General features: G+C 40.5%; 1 protein-coding gene across 1 annotated transcript in view; it reads right to left on the minus strand.

The window, feature by feature from the left end:
- The window catches only part of TACC2 (transforming, acidic coiled-coil containing protein 2), a 42,298-nt gene that overhangs the window by 4,664 nt on the left and 17,174 nt on the right, over nucleotides 1-20,460 (minus strand). Inside the window, exons 5-11 of the mRNA XM_010023215.1 lie at nucleotides 19,185-19,246; nucleotides 18,262-18,377; nucleotides 17,330-17,501; nucleotides 15,660-15,800; nucleotides 9,551-9,694; nucleotides 8,833-8,909; nucleotides 4,879-4,922 (exon numbers count right to left, since the gene is read on the minus strand). Coding sequence (XP_010021517.1) covers nucleotides 4,879-4,922; nucleotides 8,833-8,909; nucleotides 9,551-9,694; nucleotides 15,660-15,800; nucleotides 17,330-17,501; nucleotides 18,262-18,377; nucleotides 19,185-19,246 — 756 coding nt within the window. The remainder of the gene's footprint in view (nucleotides 1-4,878; nucleotides 4,923-8,832; nucleotides 8,910-9,550; nucleotides 9,695-15,659; nucleotides 15,801-17,329; nucleotides 17,502-18,261; nucleotides 18,378-19,184; nucleotides 19,247-20,460) is intronic.

Genomic DNA, 20,460 nt, shown 5'->3' on the forward strand with positions numbered 1-20,460 from the left:
AAATCCTGCTGCATCAGTTTGATAACATTTAATATTTCATGGTGAATAAACATTTTCTATTCTGCCTTCTTAAAGGCACTCTGTGATCACCTGTAATGTCAACATTCATGTAATCTCAAGTAAAATGAGAAAACCATTTGTCATCCCTTTATTTTTCTAAGCCTGAGAAGTTGTCACCTTGCGTGTTCCAGCACAAGATTTGGTTAATCACGCTGGAGATTACACACGCTCTAGCTTAATTCCAAACCCCTTACTAGCAGGATCCTGCTCTCTGGCAAAACCTCTGCTGTCACAGAGGAAAGGAATCCATTTGCATGATCACGTAATGTACTTAAATGCCTTTAATGTCACTACTTCACTTTTTCTGCTGTCTCTGGTATTTTAGCAACTTCCTTCTTTTTGTTTCTAGGGCAAGCTACACAGTTAGTCCATGACTCACTCCCTCATGACTAGTGAGCTCTTCTGTTCCCCCCAGTGCATTCTCCTCTCTCCTCAGCTGGACCAGCTCCTCAAATATTCATCCCCAGCTCCACTTCCACATGGGAATTAGGGGCAGATGATACCCAATGCTCCTCTTCTCCTCTCCCTTCTACTACATCCTAAAAGTGTCCATGGCCTGGGGAGAAACTCTAAGGAGAAAACAGGAATTTATGTTGGGGGAGTGACATACGAAGTTTAAAGAGGAAAACTTTCATATGAATTTGAAGTTTCCAGTGAGCCTTAGGGAAAGGGCATCTGATAATCTCAGTTAATAAACATCTAAACCCCAAGTGGTTAAATACTACAGAAAACAGAAGCTGGCATCTGGCTGGAGGGGGACACGAAGGTCTATGTGATATTTTCTAAACTATAATTTAGCTGTAATGAAAAAGCTGCTTAGTGCTGGTACCAGTCTGCCAGTCAAATCTCAGTTAAGCAGTTATAGATACTTATTTCTGAAGATATCTATGAGGTTACATGATTGAAACACTTGAATTCAATAGCTTCGACATCTGCAACACACGCTGTCCACGGCTCACCAACAATAACAACAGGATGCTCAGGACTAACACTATCCAAACTGACAGAATCAGAGCACCACCGCAGCAGATCCGCTTTCAGGCTCAGCTCAGAATTACATCACTTAATGGGAATGCAGCAAACAGAGAACAAAAGGCAAAAGAAATGAAAAATGCCAAATGCAGGTGTGAAAGTTGGTGAAAAGCTTTACTTACCAGGCTTGCCTGTTTTGTTTTTGCAAGCAAATAGCAAGAAGCAACAAAAACGGAAGCAAAACAGAAAATCAGGAATTGTTAGGAAAGCAGAAAGTAATGCAACAATCTGTAATGCACAAAGCATAACATCTGTTTGGTTTTCATAATGAGAATTTAATTATTTCAATGTACAAGGATAAGGACACATCTTTAACAGGAAAAAAACACCCCAACATTACAAATCCATCAAGGAAAGGGATTTTACAAGGGAACTGTGCCTGGCTGTGACCAAGGTGTGTGTAGGACGGGGTGCAGTGAACATTGGGGTTCCACAGGCTCTGGTCCATGGGGCTGTCAGTGCCACGCAGCAGTGAAGGCAAAACTTGGGCAACAGTCAGCAAAGCAGTAGCACAAGCAGCAGGCCAGCCTGGAAAGCCTGGGTTTTAATCCCCAATCCTCAGTAGAAACAAGAACGTTTTGGGGGTTGAGGCAGTGTAAGGAAAAAAAGGAAAACTAGTGAAAGCACCAGTACAAAAATACTCAAAGAGCCACTAACAGAGGTCTATACACCAACCCCTTGCAAGTGCTGGCTGTACAGATCGTGGCATCAGACTAATTGCATAAACTAAGTTGGGTAATATGGGGTTCTGTATATATCAGCAAATACTAGACGTTCCACAGCCCTTGAAATCAAAGGGAAATAGTTTGCAATGCATACTTTCAGTGCCTTTTTAGGCAAACATACACAATCATATCACAATAATCACCTTTCAGCAGTCTTCTAATACCTAAAGAGGCTACAGGAAACCTGGAGAGGGGCTTTGGACAAGGGATGTAGGGACAGGACAAGGGCAATGGCTTGAACCTGCCAGAGGGGAGATTGAGATGAGCTCTGAGGCAGAAGCTCTTCCCTGTGAGGGTGCTGAGGCGCTGGCACAGGGTGCCCAGAGAAGCTGTGGCTGCCCCATCCCTGGCAGTGCTCAAGGCCAGCTTGGACACAGGGGCTTGGAGCAACCTGCTCTAGTGGAAGGTGTCCCTGCCCGTGGCAGGGGCTTGGAGCTGGATGAGCTCTAAGGTCCCTTCCAATACAAACCAGTCTGGGATTCTCTATAATGTTAATATGGAATATTTTCAATATTCATTATATAAACCACTGGCAACCTCCAGAAAGCTGAGGAAGATCTTTCAACCACCCTGAATATTCATTAGAGGGATTTGTGTCCCTCCTAACAGGGCTGTATAAATAGCTCAGGAGGGTTAAATAATAAATAGAAATAGCACAGACATTTCTTTTGTTAAAATACATATTTGCTTTAGCATTAAGGCATTATTGTGATAACAGTTCAGTGAATATATGCAAATAGCACACAGACAATGACTCCTCCACAATGTGGCATTCGGATGAGCAAATTCGTTTAGCAGAAGGGACAGTAATTTACAACAAATGAGAGGAGAAAGTGGGACAATTAGATCAAAAATTTACATTAAATGCAGGGAGAAGCAGCCTCACATTTAATGTAGAATTTGCATATGGCTCTAATTAACACACGCTTTCTGTGTCACTGTTGTTGCTTCAGTTCCTCTGCAGATGGACAGCAAATCACATTATTTATAGCCATAGCTCTTAAAACCTTGCCCTAGATCATCTGAAAGACTCTGACTGAGCCTGAATTTGAAGCTTACAGATCTTTCTATTTCCTTACTGATTGATAGCCAATGCTTTAATTATCCTTCATATCTTTGCAACAAGAGGAAATGGTAATGATAGAATTTACTGTGTACGCCTTGGCCTTAGGACCCCTAGTCTATACCTTCTTGGTACACTGTGTCCTCACAATCTGATTATTTTCTTTTCAATCTGATTCTCAAAACCAGAATGTGAATTGTTACCAGAACCCCTTCTGTTGCTGTATGCATATGCTTGGGAAAAAAGGGCAAGTCCTGTGTTTGCCCATATGAATGGCCAGGCTCAGGGATGAAGCTGTACTAGCGTACACTGAGTGTAAACCAAAATGAGTTAAGTTCTTTGCATACTCTGGACACTCCTACTATAACAAGTGCATGATGAGAACGACAGATACTACGTCAGAAGGCAGGCAAGTTGGCTCAGTTGTACATATGGAAAGCAGCGGAGGCATAACACCACAGAGAATGAAGCCAGGCATATTATTATTATATATTATACATTACTATATTATGATTATTGGTAATGCTGCTATTATTATTATTATTAAATTGTTATATTTGTTTATAGACCCATTTTTCCCTTCACTTAAAAGGAGGCTGGGGTGTCTCCCATAATCCAAGTGATGCAGGAAGGCAGCAAAAGCACCAGGTATTACACTACTTCCTCTCACTTTTAGATAAAAATAAGGAAATTTGCTACAAACATAAATACAACTGAAGTATTAATTAAAGAAAAAACACAATTTAAAAGAAATTAAAAATTTGGGGGTCACACCGTACTCACTGCAGAGGAGGGGACTGCCAAATCTCAAAAGGGGTAAACCAACGTGGTATGTTGACAGCTGTAATAAAAATCCTTCCCTGTTCAAAAGCTTTTAGACAGATGCAGGTGTGGCTGTTGTTTTTCCTGGCACATTGCACCCTTGGTGACAGTCCTCTCAGGGGACAATTTCTTTCTATTTCCCAATAAGCACAGTGCAAACAGGCTACGTTTATCACTCTCCCTGCTTGTGGATATAATTCGCTTTTCTCCTGCATCTCACAGCCCAGATTTAACTCTAAGGCCACTCCCAATGGCTTTTAACATTTCACAGCTCTTTGCTGCCTTACTCGAGCTTGCCCAGGTGAGCTCAGTCCTGCTTTCTTGCTTCTTTTCCTTGTCTTCCCATCAGTTTTGGCCATAGAGAACCCACGACCCCACTCAGCTGGGTGAAAGCTCAAGCTGAAGCAGCACAGGGCAGCACAAGTCACTGGTGCTTTCTATAGCCAGACTAAGGAAAAGAGCTTTGGAAATCTTATGAAGAGGCTTTAAAATCACACCCCAAGGGCCAGACCTCCTGTGCCAAGGAAGCACATGAGTCCTGCAACCTTTGGTTTTGAAATGCTATTTCACGTAGTGTTTTTCATTGGTGGGTCTGCTGTTAACAAAGGTGATTTCTAATTACTATGAGGCCAAACATGTCATAATTTAGACCTTAAAGGAGACCCCTATGTCAGTAAGTAAGTGGGGAGGTGGATTGGCTTTTCATAATCTCCCAACTGGGATTTGAGTTAATCTAGGTTTTGGTTTGACCAAGGCACTTAGCGCAGATAATCCTGGTTGTTGTAAAGAGCTAAGTTCGGTATCTCCCGTTAAACAGCCGGGATGACTAAAGGTTTTTTAGGTCATCGACAGTCTCTCCTGGAGATACCCATGAATTCTGGGTAAAGCACTTGAACATGCTTCCTATGGGACTGTTTGCTTTGATGCAGAAGAAAAAGCCTTGACCTTCCTGTATTACCTGGACTGCCTCGGGGCCTACTTTCTGTAAAACAAAGCCCTGGCTTCCCATCACGCCCTGGCAGCACATGCTGGTGTCCTCAGATGCATTCCCAGTTCCCAGCAGCATCAGCAGATGTGGCTAGCATCAAAATGAAGCCCACAGACTTCAATCACATTTCTAGCTCTCTTCAGAAAATCAGAGTGGAGGACAGCATCTTTCAGAGCAGAAACACCTACCTATCATCTGAGCAATCGTCTTCTCATATTCTGAAACTATCTTCCTGTAAGAGGGAAAAAAACAAAAACATGTTTTTTGGCAAACATCATAATTGCTAATGCTTACTTAGAAAATCATGTTACTGAATAACTTACGGTTATGATGGTATTTTAAAAGGAGCATATGAAAGTTAAACTAAAGATGCCAGAGAGGGACTCTTCATCAGGGACTGTAGTGATAGGACAAGGGGGAATGTGTTCAAACTTAAACAGGGGAAGTTCAGGTTAGATATAAGGCAGAAGTTCTTTGCTGTGAGGGTGCTGAGGCGCTGGAACAGGCTGACCAAAGAAGTGGTAAGTGCTCCATCCCTGGCAGTGTTCAAAGCCAGGCTGGACAGAGCCTTGGGCAACATGATGTAGTGTGGGATCTTCCTGCCCATGGCAGAGGGTTGGAACTGGATGATTTTAAAGTCATTTCCAGTCCAAACCAGTCTATGATTCTATGACTTCTATACCTGAATAACTAATAAAACCAACAGCTTAAACGTTGCACCTCATTTCTATTTCTCCATGTAAATCAATACAGGTCGTGGGAGGAAAAGGAGACTGCTTTGAAACCAATTCTGTTATTTGAAGCATGCCCAAAGTACATTACCAATCATGATTATAATATAATCACATTGGTCTAATCCAAGAGTTACAGAGTTTGAGTTTTCCATCACTTTCTCCCCACTTCTCCATGTTTGTGTTTGCTTATTTCAAAAGTAAATGTTAAGTTATAATTTGTAGCAAGTAATATACTCAAACAAGCGTATAACTGGCCCTCATCCAAAATATATCTAATCTTCCACTCTCTAAAAGTAACTAACTGATCCATTAGCACTTAAAAAAACAAGACTAAAATATCCAATTATGCAGCACAAAATCCATCATGTCCTGTTTCCCAAATCTGTTTTTGAAACAGAGGTGGCAAAATGTAACTTTTAAGACCATTTTATTTCATATACTCATGGTAGGCTTTGAATTTCCTTCTTGAAAAGAGGTTAGCCAAAATAAGCAGATTAAATGTGATTTAGAAAGATGATCCATCCCTTCCCAGAGCCAAATAAAGCTAATGAAATGAGACTAGCTTGATCTGTGCTTTGATTCGTGAGCCACATAGGACTGTGTATGAAAAACAAACTTACCCCACACTTCATCTGAAGTGGATATTCAAAATAGCTCACTGGTATCTGAATACGTCTCTTTTGAAGTCTTAGCTTGCTTTCACTTGCTCCATTTTAGAGAACTTAGTGAGGTTACAGAAGGGATGTGGGAAAATGCTGAGACAAAAGTCAATAAGGAAAGGAGAAGCTCGTGGAGCTCCCACATAACTAATGCAGTAATTCCAGCACCACTCAAATCTGAATCACAAACAGTCCATAAACCCCCTGAGAGGGCCACTTGCCCCAAAGGTCAGTAGGGTCCGACTTGCCCTGGTTCTGCAGAGCACTCAGCACAGCAGGGGTTTTACAGCTGCATATCCCACTGACCTTGCTCAGGCTTCATGTAGAAACCAATTTTGGTACCTGGGCAAGAACACATCCCTGCACAGCTCCAGCTGCTGCCTCCACTGGGATGTGCTTGGATGCTGCTTTCCCTGGTGTCAGTCCTGTTGTTTTAACTTTCTTTTTTTCTATTTTTAACCATAAATGATACTTTAGAGAGCAAAGATAGCTGCAAAGATTTTGCCCTAAGAGGTGGGGATTGGTTTCATGTCCAAAGAAGATTACCTCAAAAGCCTGCTGTAGGCAATTAGGATTTTAAAACCATATCATATCCTAGTAACACCAGGCACTTTTAGGACATTTTATCATCTTAGGAGATGAAGCTAAGGACTCAGGGCAATGAACATGACATTGAATGCTATCAACACTACAGCACTTCCCAGCCTAGGCTGCACCATGGAAGTCAGCAGCAAAGTGAAATAACATTATCTGTTTCTAGCTTTCATCAACCAACACCCCCAAGTCCTTCTCCTCAGGGCTACTCTCAATCCAGTCTCTTTCCAGCCTCTGTTTGTTTGGGATTGCCGTGGTCCATCCATCCAATTAATGTTTCTCCAGTTTAGAGACAAGGATGTCATGCAGGACAGTGCCAAATGCGTTGCACAAGTCCAGATAGATCCCTTCACTCCTTGCTTATCATTATGCGATATCTAATTGCTGCATCTCTAATTTCCCACATGTGGACAGTTTCAACATTTAATCTTCCAAGAGAAATCTTCATGCACACATCCATATTTTAGCATTTTGTGACAATACTAGTCTGGTATTTTTTTCATCCATGTGTTCTAGGGATGTACGTGTGGGAAATTTGGCTTAATGTGGTTTTTTCAAATCCAACCTTATGGAGGGTATAGACACACAAGCAAATTGCTGTGAGGAAGAGGAAGGTACACATCTACAGTGTGCCAGCCACTCCGTGTCAGCCCCTGCTCTCCTTTCACTAAGGAATAAGCAACATCTGTCAGTGCCCACTGGCAGCCAGCAGGCACGTGCACCCAGAGAACAGACCAAATACTGCACTTAAGGGTGTGCTGAATGCTGAGACATTGCTTACACAGTTCCTAACGCTGTTCATCCCTTGTTTTGCTTCCTCAGTGTGAGTGCTTGCAGCAGCTCCTTTCCTTTTTGCCTCATTATGCATTTGAGTGCAATGCGAGGGATTTGCTTCCTTGCCCAAGCAGAGCACAAGAGGGGAGAGAGCTCAGCAGGGTGCTGAGAGATGCCTTCTGAAAGAGCTAAAGCCCTTGCCTTCTGCAGATGCTTCTCTTAAGATGCTTTGGCTCCAAGCCCTGTGCTGCACTATTCAAATCTGCCATGTGCCACTCCTGGCATCCATGCTGGCGTTCGCTGAGTTCTGCACCACAGTTCCCTTTTACCCTTACTCCTTCAGTGCAGTTTTCCTGCATATAAGCAGGAATTACATGTGCAGGTCATCACTTGACACAGCTCATTTGCTTTAGCTTTAAACCCCCAAGACATTAAATTTTAGATGCTAGAACAGAAGTGATGTTGAAGAACATTCTGTCTCAGAAGTGATTGCAGACATTATTACTTAAAAGAAGGATGCTAAAACAATCTGAGTGTTTCCTTTTATTTATGATTTAAGGAGGGAATGTTTTTTCTGTTTATTGGAAGATAGAAAATAATAGGCTTTAAAGACTCCATGAAATACTTTTATACATTCTCTTTTGCAAGTGATGATTTTCTACGATTCAGACTGACGAGCAGGTCAAACTCATTGGTAAAATGAGAAAAATCCAAGACAATTATTGCTTAACTAAAAATCAGCTCAGTTCAAAGAAAAGGGGGCAGAATCTCCTTGAAAGTCAAGGCTCAGATGCTAGAGTGGTTCCTTTGCAGGAAATGGTTTTCTACTGGCAACTGGGATTTTGTTTTCTGTTGTTAAAAACCTGTTACAATAATGTCCTGTATTACCCATATCATCTGCAAACCTTCACATTCTTTCTCTGTTGGCAAAACTATTTGTGGAGAGTGTGTTGTGGCTTAAATTATGACAGGGTGGACTTTAAATTAGCATGTGTATACCTCTGCCAGTTCTGCAGGTGGATTCATCCAGTCAGGCAACAGAAACTTCCCTATGCAATCCATGAGAGAATTCACAGCACGAACTGGAGGAAATTCTTTGCTACCATTAACCTAGATTAAGACCTCTCCTATTTCAGTATTTTGGTGATGTAAATGAGATTAGCAACATAGAAGTGTACAATGATCACCCTGAAGAGGGGTACCCACCATTCAGAGCAAAGGCAAAGTATCAGTTTAGGATCAATAAAAGCCTGCAGTTAAAAATAACCAAGCAAGTTCAGCTAACCCAAACAGCTGTACAATTGTGGTACTCTGTGTGGTGTCCACAGGCTGAAAGGAGACTCTCTGTCACTGTGTGATTAGGGACAAGTTAATAACCCACCTCATTTCCATCACTTCCCTTCTGCTTTCTTCGTATTTCTCTTTCCACTCAGATACTTCCCTTTCCTTGGCCACAATCTGAAAAAAGCAAGCAAAGGAAAAAAAACCCCACAGTAAACCCAAGTGTTTCATTCATGCTTATAACAAGGACACTCGTCAAGAAATACTGTATCGCACTACACCGTGTCTGATCTGACCTGGTGTAAACCTGAAACATTTCTGTACAGGGGTTTGGAATATGGTCCCTACTGCTTCTGTCTATGTGTTTAGGGCTGACAGTCCATGACATTTTATACCCAAAGGATTGTGTTCCTTCCACACAATCATAAAGTTTGGAATACTCTAACACTCGGTTGCACCCATTTTTAAACTGTCACTATTAACCAGACTAATCTTATATGTAGCTTTGTAAAATACACTATTTTATTCCTATTTCTAGCACCTGACTATTTTTATGTAATTACACAGCAATGTCAAGACGCACAGAGTACACTTGGGGTTAAACCCAATAAAGATTCATGTTCATATAATGTCTGCTTTTCACTGATGTCACATAAAGTAAAACTTACAGCATAGTGCATTTTGTGGCTTTAGCACGGCTGAGAATGGCTTCCAGAATAGAACAAGTGTCCATAATACGAATGATTTGGGAGAAAACAGGAAAAAAGGAAACCACAAGGGGCACATATTTCCTCTTTCCAAATTGTGAATAAAATTACCTCTGCTCTGGCGAGTCGTAGTGCAGAGTCTAAGTCTTGCTGGGGGTAGAGGAGACCCGTGGTGCTCTCTGCATCTGCGGTGCCGATCCGGGAGTACAGTGCACTCTTAGAGATGGAAACATCTGCTGGGATAGCAGGTTCTCTCTGTGTGTTTGTTTTTTTAAATACAAAGAAATGAAGCATTAAATACGTGTTTAGCTTATATGTTTCCTGGGTGTAGTGCCAGGCACCAGGGTCCTGGGCTAGGACTAGAATCCTGTGCACTACTAAGTTTTAACAGCAATAACACTGACAAGGAACATTCAATTTAGCAATCATAAAATACACATTTAAAAGCCATAGTAAGCACCAAGACAGCCATGTTACTCTTATAGAGAGGAAATAAAGGCAGCATCTTGCTACCAATATTTTAAGGTCCTATACTGGAAAACTTACTACTTTCTGGTGCGGAAGTTTCACCATAACTTCCACAGGAAATGCACAACAGCAGAGGGAATTAAAACTGGAGACAGAGAGCTTGTTAAGAAGAACTCTGCATCCATAAAAACAGAGTAAGAAACCAGAAGCAAGAGGACAGTTCTCTTAGGTCTGACCTGCCAATATACTGTATCTGTCGTAAACAGAATTACATTACAGGTGTGAATATACAAGTGATGTTGCTGCCCCACTGGTATTTACCATGCGATTAGTAAGTTAAAGAAGGTTTTATTTGCAGCTGCCAATTTTGCTCATGTCAGCAGCCCAGATTAATGAAGAAGGACAGCAGCATGTGAAGTGAGGAAGAGAGTAGAAAAGAGTGATGTGCCACTGAAACGCACAAGACGTCTTGCAAACAGCTCTAGGTACAAACAATCTGAGTTACAGCACGTTAAAATCAAGGAGACTGTAAAAGACAGTTAGGAAGATACTAAACAACAAAACCACCACATTTTTAGACAACATCCATAGCAAACCCCTCTATGGCAGGAGCCCCACCACAGCTGTACGTCCCTGTGTCCCCTACCTATGCTTTGCATCTCACCATCAACCAGCTAACATACTCTGCCTGGCTGGCTATTGCCACTGTAAGCTGTATTAAAAACTACATACAATGCTCACTTGCTCACAGTTCTTGCATAGCCTGGAATAATAGAAAGGATCCAAACCCACTGTTAATTTTGTTGCAATCCATTCCAAGTCCTCACATTATACCTTACTGAAGAAGCTGTATTAAAAACTGCATACAATGCTCACTTGAGATAAATACAGGACTAGATGTTCCAGATATCACATCTGTAGGCAACATGGAGAAACCACACCAGCAACATTAAAGACTGGGCAAGCAAATTTAATTAGAGCAAGAATAAGCTAAACATACTTAAACCCCATCACACTGTGTCTGTATAAGAAGCTCTCAATAATTTGCTTTGGGCTTTTTGTTCATTTTAAACATGGGAGTGAATTGACTACTACTTCTCCCATTTATGGAGCAGGCCATCCTTTTTTTGCTACAGTTAGCCATGAACACACAAATAATGATTGATTCCAGTACAACTAGCGGGTACAACCTCAAATCCAGTGGATTTTCCTACATAAGATCTATTAAAGTTATACAATAATAGCCTGTATTCTTGAAAGTGTTTCCTAATATACAACAACTATACAGGAAAACATACAGCTGGGACACAAGCTCAGACATCTGTGTAAATGCATAAATACAAAGACACGTGGTGCTGTCCACAGATACAAGTAAAAGTAAAAGGGTCAATAAATCAGATACTGATGGTTCAACTCAATATCCCAACTTTAAAGACATATACTTTAGCTCCTCCTCAAATATAAGGCAAGAATAACTAAGAGATAAAAAAAGAACCATTAGATCATCAAAGCTGTCCTTAAAAGAAAGGCCATCCTGAAAATCAATCTGTTGGACTGTATGTATCCTATTTCAAAAGCCTCCTGCAGCTCCATTTGCTGGATCTCATAAAGAGATTGCTGGGAAATATTAATTGTGGCAAGAGAAACACAAGTTTCCTCCAGCTCACATTAAAATGTGTCAAAGTAACTGCCAGGATGATGAATATTTTTAAAGAAAAAAGAATATTTAAAGCACTGAACACATATTTATGCATATGTTTTATAGAGTGCTCAACGCCCCTCTAATATTTCTTTAATTCTCTCTTAGAGTAAATTGTACGAAAGAACAGCAACAATGACAGGCAAAACAACCTAAAATTTCCAAAGATGACTGCAAAAACTCTTGGAATTTAACCATTGAGCAGAAATGCTTGTGGTGGTGACTCAACCAGTATTGTCCTACCACTGGGAACACTTCACACAAGTCACAACTGGGCTTTTCAGCAGGAGGAACCAGCAAAAGACCTCATGGTGTTACTTCAAACGCCAGTTTTACACAGCTCCAAACTGATTCACTATCCAGGGACTGTTATTTGCTGCCTCCAAATATTCCTATCCTGAGAAAATAATATAACCTGACCAACAGGATGGTGGTGTTACCCAAAATAACTGTCAATGCTTCAAGCTGAACACTTAATTGCTGAGAAGGTAAGTAGTTAACTGGGGTAATAATGAGAATAGGGATTTGTAAGTCGCTGAACCTCACAGAGAAAGATTAAATTCTGCAGGGGAATTGCTACTAAATGTAGGTCACTGCAATCTTAGTGTAAATATATGAGAGCCCAACACGATGCTCCTTCTCTTCCCAGCATCTTTCACAGAAACCAGACACCTGGCCAGAAAGGGAATAAATGCACATTGATGAACCAGATGCAGTTACCTCAATTCCAAAGGTCAAAAAGAAAGAAAATAGAGAAAGGCGTTGGAATGAAAATGAAACCTCATTTTTATCATACTCTTCAGAGGAATATGTCTCTAGCCCTGATGGAAATTAGCTTGCACTTTACAAGAACTCAAATAGTGCTGGGTGTATATCAAGTGATGCACTCTGTTAACTAATTGATGTGTGTGCAGACAGGTCAATGGAGGCAACACAAGATGCATTTATGCTTGCAAATATGTTGAGAAGCAAGTAAAGTACAAACATAAATTCTCTGCCTGCAAAGATTTACTAGGAAAGATTATATCCCTGTTTGAAGGAAATATTCCTCCTTCACCACCACGAGAGCCCCCAGAGCTGTGACACACTGATAACATTTGTGACAATGCCATTCCCTTTGGTTTCTCTCCTTTCCTTGGATCTTATTTCACCAACCAACTCTGCATCACCTCAGCATTTGGAGGGTGGTGGACACAAACAGTATCAGCTTTCTGCTCTATTTTCTTTCTTTCCCTTCCCTGGCAGTGTTCAAGGCCAGGTTGGACACAGGGGCTTGGAGCAACCTGCTCTAGTGGAAGGTGTCCCTGCCCGTGGCAGGGGTTGGAGCTGGATGAGCTTTAAGCTCCCTTCCAACCCAAATCGGTCTGGGATTCTATGGTTCGAGTTGCACAGGATGTCCTAATGGAGACTGTTTAATAGAGAAGTGTCAATTGGTCTCAGAAATCTTTGGCAATGTACAAGTAGATGACTAGTCCTGCTGTTGTTGAAGTCTGTGACAAGAAGTTTGGGAGTGCTGAAATAACTTCCCTCTGCCTTAGAACAACAAACTGCACATCCTTATTCTCAGCCCTAGTCCTAGCCCTAGCAGAAAATGTTTTCATTTTGCATTGACCTAACTTGCCATAAACAAGTGCTCGCATCTTTATTTAGCATCCTATTCTTGTTACCCATCCTGTAATGGTTTAGCAAATGTTAAATGTAATTATACAACATTAAGAAAAGAACTGAGGGCTGCCAACCAAAGGGAATTCTGCCAGTTCGCATCTGAATTTAAGTCACCACAATCATCTGGTGGGTTCTGTTATCCTTAATCAAGGCCATCGGTCACTGTAGGTCACAAGGGTTGTCATCATAGGCTAATTTAACAGCAGCAACCTCCCACTGAAATAGTAAAGTTATACAAGGACAGGAGTCCTTCCCAGCCCAACATGACACCCACAGTATTCAGCTAAAAGCACTCCTATGACTGGACCAACATGGGGCTTCATGAACATTCAGACACTGCTGATTCTCCATCAGAGGGTGGAGTTCTGCTTGTTTTTTCTCTCCTCGTCTCTGCTTACCATTTTTGCTATCCTTGTTATACAGTTTAATGGCATTTTCTAAAACATCACATGAAATTCATTCCCTCATTCTAAGTTCTGCAGAGTTCATAAGCTTGTTCTTTTTAAAAGAAAATGCTTTAATGATGTTAAAAAGCATCTTTAAAATATAACTGCACATAAGCAAATACATACTGTAACAGTTCCGTGGCTCAGAATCTTCCCTGGGTAACACACAAGGATTTACAAACATCCATCTAATGATGACAATGGCACATTTTTCTTGATTAAAGATAAGATTCTAGCCACATACTTTAATACACCCACAAATCTGAAAGGAATCAGCTGTCCCAATCCTGGCAGTGTTCAAGGCCAGGCTGGACAGGGCTTGGAGCAACCTGCTCTAGTGGAAGGTGTCCCTGCCCGTGGGAGAGGTTTGGAGCTGGATGAGCTTTAATGTCCCTTCCAATGCAAACCAGTCTGGGATTCTGTGATTCAGGAATAAAGACACATTGTTTTGGGAAGCCTTTTTCCCTTGGGAACAATATAGCCCTTCCAAACCTGCTGTAGTCCCTTTCTTCAGATGCCTGAAGGCAGAGATGATTGAGTTTCTCACTTTTAAACTCTGAAGGTCAAGGGGTCTGATTTCAAGCTGAAAATACCAACAAAAGGCAAAATGTCCCTACGTGGAAAATCTACACCAGCTTTATGAGAAGTAGGTTTGGTATTGCTTTGCCATCAAACATCTTAGGACAGATCTTCCTGTAGGCAAATGTCAAAAGTCCACCTAGATTGCAGAATCTGTCTCCTGCAAAAGGTATGGGCCTGCTTCTTGCCTTCAGATTTGCTTGTTGTTAATCTGGAGGTAGCAGTACTCTGTGAGTGGAGCAGGTGACAGCATTTCTGTGTGCAGCACTGCTTTCAGCATGCTCTTTGGTGTCACACTGGGGTGCGCACAGCTTAGCACTGCACTCTGAGAGCCTTAGTTACCTTGTTAGAGACAAAGCAGCACTCGGTTTCTTAGTCTGTGCACACTCACACACACTCATGGCAGGCACAAACCAGATACCTTGGAGCAGAAAGAAGACAGGGCAATCTGCCTGGCTAACTTCAATGCTTCTATCCTCATTGCAGCAAACTCTAACTCCTCCTGTCAAGTGTTTGGTTGTGAGCAATCCACAGAAAAAAATGTATTAAGAACATAGCAAAAATGTTTAACACATTAAAAAATGGAATGTTATATTTTAATATTTCATTCAGACAACTCCTGGGTGACAAACACATCCCATATTTACTTCATGTCTGGAAAAATGATACAGAACTCCAGTTGCTGGTTTGTTTTGAGGTAGCTGTATAAACAGTTTTTGTTAGGGTAAGTATGAACAACATTTAGGTAAAATAAATGTTTTCCAAAGCTAGAGCTGTTTTTCATGGACTCTTCACCTTTCATATTCATTTTATGTGGATTTATACCAGCTGCTGCTTTCAAGTCAACCTTTGCTGTCTTAAAATTTCATTAGATATACACTAGAAAATACATCCTGACATACAGGCCTGCAGATCAATTTGCTTTTCCTAGAAGAAGCCATGCCAAATTCTGCATTAGATTACTAGAAAAATACAGCCTAATTTTCACTTCAGCAGAATTAGGGCCTAAAGATCTGAAAATGAATCTCTGCGTACAGACCTACTGAGGCCAGGTGGTAAGGCAACTCTCCACACACCAAGTCCTGTGTTCAAGCTTAAAAGATGTGCTTTATAAAGACTTCTGCAAAATATATACATGACTGATACAGCTGAAAGTGTGGATGAAATTTAGGCTTATGTATTATATGAATTAAATTAAATATCTCTGCTCCTTAAGTTCCTGAAAGACCAAAGTTACTTTGGAAACAATCAAATCATTATTTTGCTTCTATCCTGCCTCCACTCCAAGCCTCCCTCCACCCTTTTCTATACCTGTGTATAGAGAAACTTAAAGAAAAGTGACATTTATATTTCTGCTACAAACCTGAAGCTTCTGAGCGAATACTGGGGGGTTCTTTTCTGCTAAGTCAGGATCTAGATATTCAGGCTGCTCACATATTGAGGTTTTCTTAGATATCCTATTGAGAAGAGCATCAGCAGAGACAAAGGAGTCTTCAGGAGACGTCTGAAGGGTAAGAAGGATACAGAATAAGCAACAGAGATTTTGCCCATCTAGTTCAGGCCACAAGCAACATAGGTGTTTGCAAATCTTTGATTCCTAGTAATTTCATGCCCCACTGAAGATTACTTTTGAATACATGGTTCACAGGTAACAGGCAAACATCAAGAACAATTCTGCCTAATTCAAAAACTGAGTCAAATTTCCAAGACTAACATGAAATAAGTAATATTAGGATCTCTGAAGCAATGGCTCTCAAACCAAGGACCACAGCCCACTCTTGATACTTCAAGTTTTGAAAGTCACCATAGGATTTGTTCATATAACAGCTTATGTTCAGTTCGGGCATCTCTAAGGCAGTCCAAAAGCTTTGAAGACCATCAAAACTGAGGGGATCCTCTACAAGACTGCTTTTGCAGTCTTTACAAAGTCTTTTGCTGTTTACTGGGGATAGACTAAATTATGTTCACAGTTACAATATGATCAGGATAAATGCACAATAAGAGAATGGAATTAGAATGACACAAACAAGAACACTGGGATTTGAGTACCCAAAATTCTCTGCAGTGAGGAAAGTATTCACAGCTTATAAAAAATGTTTTGAGATGGTATCAACACCATCATTAATATAAATTAAACACAGTATTTAAGTCAGCTTCTTCTTATTTTGACTCCCCACTAAATACATTGTCATGTAGCTTAGCATGCCTAGTGCTGCAGGCATTTGTAAAACAAGTTTGCCTGGAAAAGTGGAAGCCTTGAGGGAACCTTCATGAATTTGAGAACCAGTGCTCTGATGTCTGTACACAGCACAGGCTGGAAGCAAGGAAGGGCTCACCACTAATTCAAATCCAACCCAGAGAAAAAAGTGAATCCAAACACTGAAAAAAAAGTGATTTAGGGTGGAATGAGTTCTAATGATCAAAAAAGTGAATTTTACATTATCAGATGACATCAATACAGTAAACAGTTTATAGAGAAATGTGAAAGGGCACCTGTTCATTACCAACAAAATCTTGCAGTTTCACAGGACATGCAACAATCATGTCTCTATGTTTATATCAACCCATTTATCTTCTATATAAAATATTTCTTCAAGTATTGGGTTAAAGCACAGTGTAAAAAGGTCTGTGTGAGAAAAAGAAAACAAAACAACCCTTCAAAGTATCAACTTGGAATAAGTTATCACAAAAACATGTTGAGCTACAGTAAGAATTCAGAAAGGTATTGGGTTAAAGCACAGTGTAGAAAGGCCTGTGTGAGAAAAAAACCAAAACAACCCTTCAAAGCATCAACTTAGAATTAGTTATCACAATAACATGTTGAGCTACAGTAAGAATTCAGAAAGTTCTTCTGAATTCCTCCAGTTCCATCAACTGGACTCATTTGAGTCCTACCACATGCTGCTACCAAGATCTTCAAGTACCATGTTGAGTTTCACTCTGCTTCCAAGATCCACCTTTCCTACCTCTTATATGACATGAGAAATTTCTGTGGAGAAAATGATTCCCAAACCCTTATCATAAATTACTTACTATTTCAATAGCCTCTGGAGTTGTTCCTAGGGTCATGGGCTCTAGGTCTTTCTGCTTTGACTTGTCAGGTGACTGTAAGTGTGCCTCTTGGCTGGCAGCTAGGACTCGGGAAGCTGGATGTTGTATTTTCATTCCAGAGGACTGCTGGGCTTCAGGGTCTTCAAAACTTGACCTGGAGAAAGATTGTGTACATGTTTTCATGGGGGAGTACAAGGTTCTTACAATTCTGCCTCTGGTGACAACTAAGCGAGCCCTCTTCATGGCTTACATGTGTATATCTATAAATATACTTGCACTGTTTCAACTGAGCTTCATATCATATCTCATAACACTCTGCAACACCCTTTCAAAGCATTGCACCAGAGTCATCTAAATAAAGCCAGTTCCACCAGAAAGGTTACACACATTCCTTAAATATTTCTCACTTGCCTTTTTACCCCTTTCTCACTGTGACCTGCACCTCTCCCAACAAACAACTTGTACTAACAAGAACAGATGTCCTTAACAAGCAACATTTTCGGAAGTAAATACAACCCCCACATCCTGTTCTTATGAACTAGACTCCTTCTTCAGAAGGAGGCCAAGGGAAAAGTTGCAATTAGGAGATTTCTAGATTGATATGGAAATGACCTCAGTATCTGGAATAAAGCTGTGAGTAGGAAGCCATTGTCTAGTGAAACAGTTGCCACTGTGACTCTATTTAATAAGAACATTAAGCAGAAATACATGTCCTTATTCCTTCCCATTATAAAACTTCTGTATCTTTGCCCTTTATTCTCTGTCATATATGAACACAGATGGGAATCTATTTTCAAACAAACAACTCAGCAACACAGAGGCAGAGAGAAGAAGGATTGTTGTGTATGTGCTGTGATGTTAGCCTGTCTCCCTTCCATCCTTTTCCATTGCTGAATTTGCTTGCAGAGACATACCCTGAGCATGGTGTTGTGGAATCAGACAGTCTGATGGGAGGTGATTTGACTGGGCTCTCCTGCTGTGCATCAAACATTAGGTATAAAGACTGTTTCTTCGGGGTGCTATCATCCTGCTGGCAACAAGAAAAGAAAGAGTCATTAAGCAACTCAACCATTCTCCATTAAAGCTAATTCAGGTCAGTGAAGCCTTAGGTGACCAAATGACTTGACAGACAACTGATAATATAGTATATAGCACATAATAATATGCTAACTGATAGTGAGATGATCCCTTTAAGGAAGAAACCATTAAAGAACAAAACCTAAACAGTTCACTCTTTGTAATGGCTCTTATTCTCTCACTTTGAGGTTAATCAGATTTCTGGTCCTGTCAAGCAGGAGACATCCCCTGACTGAAAGTGTTACTAAAATATTCATTGAAACTTCTCATCAGTTTAAGCACCTGACATACACACTTGACTTTCTGACTTCCCGTGTGGATGTAGCCCCACTGGATCTAGTTGAGCTATCAAACCTATGACTTAAACAGAGGTAAGGCAAAACAATGGATAACATTCCATAGTCCACATTCATTCTGTATTCTTTCCATCTTCTTAAAAGTTTCACTCTAAAACTATTTCAATAGCTGCTATAGACAGGTCTGCACTCTACACTGCTGGAAATTCCGATTTGCTTTTCACCTCCAGAAAGAACTGCTATGATGCTGGCTCAAAAATAAAACAATAAAGTGGAACAAGCTGTACAGGATACAGGGCAACAAAGCACATGCAGTTTACCCCAGTTATGCCAATTCAAAGGAACTGGTTGTGCAAATCTGCTGCAGGCACATTACAATTAACTTAAGGGGTAGTGAGGCATTATCAGGATAGTATATTATGACACGGGAATGCAAATGAATGGAAATGGAACTGAGAACTTACAGGCACAGAGGAGCCTATTTTCTCCATATATTCTATTTCATATGAGTTGCCATATTCCAAGTCTGCAACAGAAACAAAAAAGAGCCATTAAATGCCTGAAATGATTTTTGCAGAAGTAAATGAGATCTCCTCTCATTCACAAGGGCCACTCCCATCCTGCTCCATACTTTGCCATGATGTACTAAAAATAGAATATACAGAGAGAAAGCAGAAGGCTGATTTTCAACGATGAACCCAGGACATGTTTCAGGCAAAATCATTTGCCTGGAAAATTTCAACTTCATCAATTTGCTGCAGATTCTGCCCCAGGGGCCAGAATATTGAGAAAGTTGCAGGGTGCTTTCAGAGCACAGATAAGTTTCCTCTATGAAAGTTATCACAGAAACCACAGTTTTCAGTAACTGGTGATGCTGATACCAGTTTCCTTTGATGCATGCAGAAAGGTTCTAAAAGCTATTGAGAAATTAAATAATTTCTTTTTCTTAATGCTTATCACCCATTTCTTAATTAAGAACAACTACTGTGGTATCACTTAAGATAAAAAGATACCTAAAATCCATGCATGCTCATTGGAGAAGGGGTGAGACAACAGCACAGCTTTCTGGGCTGTTTCCACATTTTACATTCCAAGGAAATGCCTAAGGCAGCAAGATTTACAAAGAACTCCAAATCTAAAGCCTAATAAAAATGCAAATCTTTATTGCTTCTCTACTTCTGATCTCCTAATTACACTGGAGGGAATACCCAGCGTTTCTTTCCAATCCATGGTCACCCAGTAGCTGATATAGAGGCAGACAGATAAAACACCTTCCTACACCCAAATAAAAGCAAAGACTTTGTTCCGACTCACCTAATTTTAAAAACTAAAAGCATGATTGATTTGTCCTAATGCCCTATTTACTGTTTCCATGAGTTAAGTTCAAAAACCACTGTCTAATTTCATTTCCATTATAGAGAAGTTCTAATGAATGGCACACTAACATTATGACAGAAGGATGTGCTCAAATTCTTCTAGATTTGTCTGCTTTTGAACTGTAGGGCTTGTAGCAGGAAGGCATCATTAAAACATTTGTTCTTTAAAAACAAACCAACCATAAAGACAATCTCTTACCTGTTCTGTTAAAAAAAGGAGAAAGAGTAAAAGGGTGCAATGTGAGTTTAAAATACTCAGTGTTTTTTATAACACATTCCACAAGTCTATGTGTTTTGTCAAACAACCACTGAAGAGGAACAGCCACAAACTCTTAGTACCTGACATGTGGGAGGTATTAATAGT

This window comes from Nestor notabilis, unplaced genomic scaffold (assembly GCF_000696875.1).
Source record: "Nestor notabilis isolate BGI_N333 unplaced genomic scaffold, ASM69687v1 scaffold7191, whole genome shotgun sequence".
Lineage (NCBI taxonomy): Eukaryota > Metazoa > Chordata > Aves > Psittaciformes > Psittacidae > Nestor > Nestor notabilis.